Source organism: Emydura macquarii, unplaced genomic scaffold, assembly GCF_026122565.2.
Source record: "Emydura macquarii macquarii isolate MOO-44397 ecotype Brisbane River unplaced genomic scaffold, CSIRO-AGI_Emac_v2 contig_499, whole genome shotgun sequence".
Taxonomy (NCBI): domain Eukaryota; kingdom Metazoa; phylum Chordata; order Testudines; family Chelidae; genus Emydura; species Emydura macquarii.
This window is the reverse complement of record NW_027130636.1, coordinates 16,799,131-16,806,051: the sequence shown is the minus strand read 5'-3', so window position 1 is coordinate 16,806,051 and position 6,921 is coordinate 16,799,131. Positions and strand designations below refer to the sequence as shown.

The 6,921-nt window shown below is 48.8% G+C and overlaps 1 protein-coding gene across 1 annotated transcript; it reads left to right on the top strand.

Annotated features, from left to right (window-relative positions):
* The first annotated feature begins 1,473 nt into the window (after positions 1–1,473).
* Positions 1,474–5,936, top strand: ESPNL (espin like). The gene is made up of 2 exons (XM_067539030.1): positions 1,474–1,779; positions 2,896–5,936. The coding sequence occupies exons 1-2, from the start codon at positions 1,726–1,728 to the stop codon at positions 4,453–4,455; spliced, it is 1,614 nt and encodes a 537-aa protein (XP_067395131.1). The 5' UTR covers positions 1,474–1,725; the 3' UTR covers positions 4,456–5,936.
* Positions 5,937–6,921: the final 985 nt, after the last annotated feature.

Below are 6,921 nucleotides of genomic sequence, written 5' to 3'. Positions count from 1 at the left end.
GGAATTTCTGTTCTTTTCTGTCTATTTCCACTTGGCCTCTCCACAGCTCTTCAGGTTTGCCTGTCCAGCAGAACATCCCAGGTTTCTGCTCAGTGCTCCAGGCAACTATCCCCATTCCGCTACAGTTTGTTGTCTTCAATGGAGTCTCCAATCTTCCTTGAGTCAGATGCTCCCTTTCTTCCAGCCACATCCCCTGAGCTGCAGGCTGGTGAGTGGCGTAGAAGCCATTCTGGTGGCTCTACGTCACCTGAGGATTTGGCCTAAGGAGGGTAGATCCTCCAGCAGCTGCATAAACTGGCTGTGGAGTGGCACAAAGGCACACTAACACCCCACTATATTCACCATTGCTGCAGTCTGTGTTAGCAGCCAACAGAACAAACCCCAAGCTTCAGGGCTAATGGCAGGAACCAGCTTCAGCTAGGTATTTGCTCAGATTCCTGGGCATCCTTGTTCCCCCTCCCACCCTCCCCTGGAGGCCATTTGTCTTGTTCATAAAAATCAGAAGAATGAGTAAAGTCGTGATGTATGAGAAGTTTGTCCTTTTGACAGTCAACATTTTTCACAGTTTTGTGCCTTGTTCAATATTTTTTATCAACATCCATATTAAGAAAATGATTGAAAACATTACTGGACATTTTCATCCACCAAGCCTTGGCTGTCCACATGCTATAGGGCTGACATAGGACATAACTGGGGACTTGGCCTGGTGCTGGGAGTTTGCCCTCTCGCTCCCACTAGCTCTCGAACATCTGTGCTCAAGTAGGACATTCGTGGCTGCTGTCCTGCTTGGAACATGCCCAAATAGGGCTGGAGAGGGTGTTTTGCTGCTGAAGTTCCTGCCCCTCACAGCCTGAGCATGTTCCATCTGTGGGGCCTCTGGATGGTGTTAGTGCATGTCACAGTCCTGTCCTTTAATAATCTGCACAGACTCCAGCTATCAGCCATGCAGGCTGGCAGTAAGAGGGCTCCATTACTTGGTCTACCAAGACTGTAGTGCCAATGGGCAGGAGAGGTTAGGTGTGGAAACACACACACATGTGAAATTAAGAGTGCAAATTTCTCTGAGACAGACTCTTGGAATTGGATCTTGGGCTAGAGACCCAAATCTGACTGAACTGTGTTTGGTGCAGAATCCAGATGAGGAGGTGGTGACTTAAAGCCATCTATACCCCCTTCGGTCTGAGTGCACCCCGGGGTCAGTTTGTATCTTAGAGCAGGCTCAAGGCCAATCTAAACTATGCTGACCGGAACAGCTCCTAGTGGCAGCTCTGCTGATCCAGGATTTCAATACAATGCAGCCATAGTTCCTTTCAGCCCCAGCCATCCTCCTGACTTACCCCAACACCACTCTTATATAGGAATAGGTGAAACCTGCCGCTGCACAAGGCAAATACCTGGCTTCCCTCTTAGAGCTGCTTTCTGGCTGCTTTGCCTGTCTGAACAGAGCAATCCAGCCTGGAAAGGTAGGAAGGTTTGACCCAATGTGTTCTTACCTCACATCCCTTTGGTACATTGGATGAAGTCCTCTTAAAAACCAGGTGTGCTGGGAAAACATGAGCTGTGACTCCCATCACTGTGCAGGGTGAGAAGACTGCACCAGCAGATCCCTTGCAGCGCAGCTGTGTCTCCCCAACACTGGATGAGCCACACCCATCAGACCTCGATGCCCTGGTGCCCACCCATGATGAACGAGGCCACTTGATTCCCGAGTGGAAGCGGCAGGTGATGGTGAGGAAGCTGCAGGCTCAGCTGGAAGCAGAAGAGAGCATGGACAGGAAGGTACAGTACTGCACTGACTGAAAGAGAACTGGCTATTGTAGACTGGGTTGGAAAGTCTTTATCAGCTTCTTGTTTTGCAGTTCCTCTTTGCTCCTTCCCAGCCACTCCCTAGCTTTCTCTCCGCTATGTCATGCCTGACCTCAGTCCTGAATTCTAATGTCATGAAGTCATTGCACTCCTGGTTTTCCATCACTGGTATAGTCACCTCAGGAGAATGGCACCTGGGTCCAACCCGAAGTCCCCATGCAGAGCAGGGTTCAGGCCTTTGTCTGTTCTTGAAGCTCAGTGCAGACAAGGGCCTCGCAATTCATGGATTTTCGGTTCGGGAGGGGCCCGACCAAAATTTCTGAGGAAAACTCCAGATCGATTCAAACCAAAACCTTTCTTTCCCAAAAGTTTTTTCAAAATGAAAACTCTGGGTTGTTTTGAGTTGACTTAAGATGTTTAGAGTCAACTTGAAATGATTTTTGGTTGGTTGGTTGTGTTTTGAATCAGCCATTTTGGATGTTTTTCACGCTTTTTTGGTGTTTTTTTTAAAATGGCCAATGGTTGATTCAAAATGCCATTTCTAATGAAAAAATCAAAATGACACATTTTGAAACAAAAGGGTCAAAAGTACATTTTTCAACTCTTTCCAAATAATTTCAACACAAATCTTTCACCAAATTTGACTCAAACTCAACGAATAAGTTTCAGGACCCGAAAAACATTTATTTCAATGAAAAAAACATCAGTCAATAAAATGCCCAGCTGTACTGCAGAGCCAATAAAACCTACTCAGTGCCAGAGCAAGGACTGGACTCAGACTATGCAAACAGCTGTCAGGCCAACGCACGCCTTAGAACGATAGTCACAGAGCCATTACCAAAGCAAGGGGGAGCCTGGCCATGTGTAAGAGAGACGTGGACACGTCTCTATTCTCTAGCAGTTCTGACCTCTCTAACCACTGGGAGCAGAATCCTGGGCACATTCCTCAGGTACACCGCTGGGGTGTCTGTGCTCTTGTGCCACACCAGAGTTTGTGTGTGTGTGTGAGGGAGTCACCTGAAGTCTGGACTCTAGCAGATTACATTAATGATCTCTTGAAGTCTCTCACTTTCTATCTCGTGTATGCAGAGCAATGCAGGCCGTTCGGTGCACATGGGGGACTGGAGGTACTCTCAAGCTCACAATGGCATTCTGGGCCCCTTCGGGGAGCTGCTGACTGAGGATGACCTACTTTACTTGGAGAAGCAGATTGAGAATCTGCAGTTGAGGAGGAAGTGTCAGGAGTACGAGAGCAAACTGGGGCACCTGGCGGAGGAGCTGCAAACCATCCTCCCTGCCCCAGTTGTCAACATCACCGTCAACAGCCAGCTCCTGCACCAGGATGGCCAGGCGCTCCCTTCCTGGTACAGCCGTGTCTCTGGCATGGTGAAAAGCATGTCCTTGTTGCTCACTAATATTGATGGCCTGAGTAAGGAGGCAGAGAAGCCATCCCCTAACGTACCATCAGAGCGTGGTATGAGGAAATGCCCTGCAGGAGGCAGCACAAGGAGGGAGATCTTGCAGTGTGGCGTCTCGGTCAGGAAGCTTAGGGGTAACTTTGAGAAACAAGTTCTCCCAAGACAAAGAATGGCCTCTGAGCGCCGAGGGACAGAGGCCCTGCCTTGGGAACAGTCGGGAGGATGCTGGTCAGACAAGGACACTGGTTCTCAAAAGCAGTGGAGCACCAGTAAGAGCCAGAGAGAACTAGTCTGTGAAGAACATGAGTTTGAAGAGGTGGAGAATGCCAGTGACTCTGGGGTTAGCTGCGAAGAAGCTTCCTCAGATGTGAGTGGGCCTCTCGTCCCAGTGGCAGAGTCCACTAGCCTCAGGAAAGAACGAATAGTGATGCTCTTTTTGAGCCACTGGAAGAAATCTACTTACATGCCTTCCTTGAAAATCATGGCCAGGAAAACACTTGAGTCACAGAAGGTTGGGAAAATGGGAGAGGTGGAGGCTGCAGCAGAGGTCAGAAAGGAACAGATTCCTGAGGAGAAGCCTGTGGCAGAGATGAGCAAACTGGGCTATTTAATTCAGCAAAGCAACACCATCAGGAACTTGATTGGCAAGTGGAAGGACATCATCTCTCACATGCCCTCACGGCAGATCCGGTGCCTGAACCGCCAGCAGGGTATCTACTCCCCGGAGCAGTTTTTGCCCTGTGTCAATGGGGTGCCCACCGATTACAACAGCCTGACCCTTGACCTCTTTATGCTTGGCTACTTCCACATCCTGGAGCTGGACCTTCCTCAGGAGGAACGCAAGATGAGGCACCTCCTCTGCTTCGAGGTGTTTGATCACTTGGGCAGACACTGCTGGGAGACCGTGCGAGCCTTCCACAAGGCGGTGACTGATGAGATCGGTGCTGGCAAGCGTGAGTGGAAAGACAGTTTTGAAGACATTAAGATCAGGTTTTTTGGTAATGCCAAGGACTTGTGCAGGGAGCAGGAACCAAGCAGAGCGTCAGCGGAAAGCACTCTAAAGCCAGTATCCAGAGTTAGGGTCCAGAGTGCTGCTCTCGAGCAGAGAGGACATGATGCAGGAAACTGTTCTGAGCTTGGCAGCTTCAACAACGAGATCTGCAGGTACATCAACCGGAGCTTTGCCTTCTGGAAGGAGAAAGAAGCCGAGATCTTCAGCTTTAAGGAGTGATCTCTATTGGCCATGCTGGAGCTGCCTTCCCTGGTCTTATGTGAATGGGAGTTGGGGGCTGGATTGCTCCAGGGATTGCTGCTTCCTCCGCCTCACTCTATGCTTATGCCTTGCTCTGTCTGAGAGAAGGGCTCAGAGAAGTTTCAGGCAGCAGGCTGCTTGGCCAGAGGGGGAGATTTCAGAACTAGAAGGAAGATTTTCAAAGGCACAAATGGGAATTAAGCACTCAGCTCCCATTGGCTGGAAATGGCAGCTGGGCACTGAAGTGCCTCTTGTGCCTTTGACACTCTCCTAGACTCTTCCGCTCTGTCTTGTCAGCTGTTCAGAGGTGGAATGCCTCTTCTTTTCCAGCCAGCTGCCATCTCTTAAACAAGACACCTCCCTGCCTATCCCCTCCACCCCAGCCCACCCTCCTCTGCTGTGCGAACAGGCGTGGATTAGCTATTCCATCTCTGACAGGAGAATCGCCCATAATTCTTCATCTGTGCAGCGTGACCTTCAACCTTGTGGAAAGACCCAGATGGCACCGAACCTGCCAAGGGGCTGCCCTCTGCACAAACACTTGCAGCCCCTGGTACCGTGGGGTGGCTTTGAGGATACAGGGAGTATTGAAGGACGACTTCAAGTACAGCCAGCAACGCCAGCCATGGAAATGACTGGCAGCTGTAGGGGTCATGCTGCAATGGGAAGACCAGCAGCCTCATGCTAGGCTGCTGGAGACTGATAGCCCTGCATATGTCACCTTTGCCATCTCCTGGCCAATCCAGAGACTGGCATGACTGCACAGGAGAGGAGCTGTGGGACATTGCAGCTGGGGTGGATCTGTGGTGGTCAGCAGGCAGGGGCTGGGAGTTCCAGGGAGGCAGAGGAGGGAGTGGTTTGGGTCATTGCTGGCTCATGCTTGGAGCATCATTGTTGGGATCAAGAAGGAGTTGCCTCCGCCTTTAGTGCCTGGACGGTACCTCATCTCAACAAGGGTTTCAAGGTGGGGAAATAAATGCAAAGCATCCCACAAGTCAGACAACAGACATGGGCAAAGCTTTCCAAATAAAGCACTGCATGGCTGATTGTGAACCATGACTGGGCCCGATTGTCCTCTCACTTACACATAACTCCAGGGGCTTCAATGGGGTGACTCCTGACTTACACCAGACTGGGAAAGGAGAAACCTGTCACTTCATAAACATTTCACCTCCATAGCCTGCATGAGTTTGATTTCTGGAAAGATCCAAAAAACCCCAATGAGCACCTGAGTTATTCATCAACGTTCAAAAGCAGGTAAACCGTGAACAGAAAACACTGATTTGCTAAATTCTCAAATGAAAGAATCTCTCTTCCTTGGCTCTGTATCTCCTATTACGATTACAGATTGAATCATATATTTCATTTTATAATTGTTTATTTAAAAAAAGCTCACACCTTGTCTAAACTTTTATATAATATTGATTTTCCTGTGGGCTGCAGGTTAATAAACAGCTTTCTCTCTCAGTGAGATCTTCTCCGTTTTTCTCGATAATTCATTGAATTGGGTTAATTACCTTGAGACTAACTCACCAAAGGGTTGGGCAGATTCTGCACCAGTCTTTAGAGACTGGAAGTCTTTCTAAAAGAGACGATTCTAACCCAAGGCCAAGTTCTGGGTGAAATTATCTGGGCTGTGTTATGCAGGAGGTCAGACTAGATGATCACAGTGGCCTTAGAATCTCTGTATCTATGAAATTCTGAGATTTCACTGTTATGGCCCAGGGATGAGGGAGGAAAAAGCTGCCTATATGTATTGGGAGATAAGCAGATATCAATGAGCACCCAAAGAGGCCCAAAAGTAAGTCCATAGGCAGGGTCTCTACTCCCCATACAGCTCTGTGTAGTCTCAGGAAGCAGCACCCGAGTTTGCTCTTACTCTCACCAGTCCTACACTGTTGTGCTGTCACTTCACTTACATCAGCTCCTGATTTACCCTGCTACATGTGATCCTAGAACCAGGCTCCCTGCTGCTGGTGGGAAAGCTACAGATCTCGATTCCGGCATAACTGCTGTCATGATTTATTTGTAGGCATTCCTGAGGGAGGAGTATGGAGCCACTTAAGGGCCTCCAATCTAAGGCAAGAGATAAGTAGCATGTCTTGCTATATTTAGCCAAGAGTAATGCGAACTGTAGATAGGAGAGCAGAAAATATATTCTCTGGAACAGACATTATTGACTATTTGGAAGCAGGAGGAATAGATTGTACTGAAAAGGATCATTTCCTTGCTCCTCTCGACACAGACTCAAACCGCTGATCTGTTGAGCTATTTTGAATTGAATGATGGGTTTTCTTCTAATGTCCTCTGCATATTCCCACTCTTGGGATGTGCCCATGGAGCAGGTGCCTTGATCCCACTATGGGAATATGCTAAATCCATCTTGAAGAACTCCAGTTACCATTCAAGTCCCACTTAAGTAGTCGCCATTTGGCAGAGCTGACG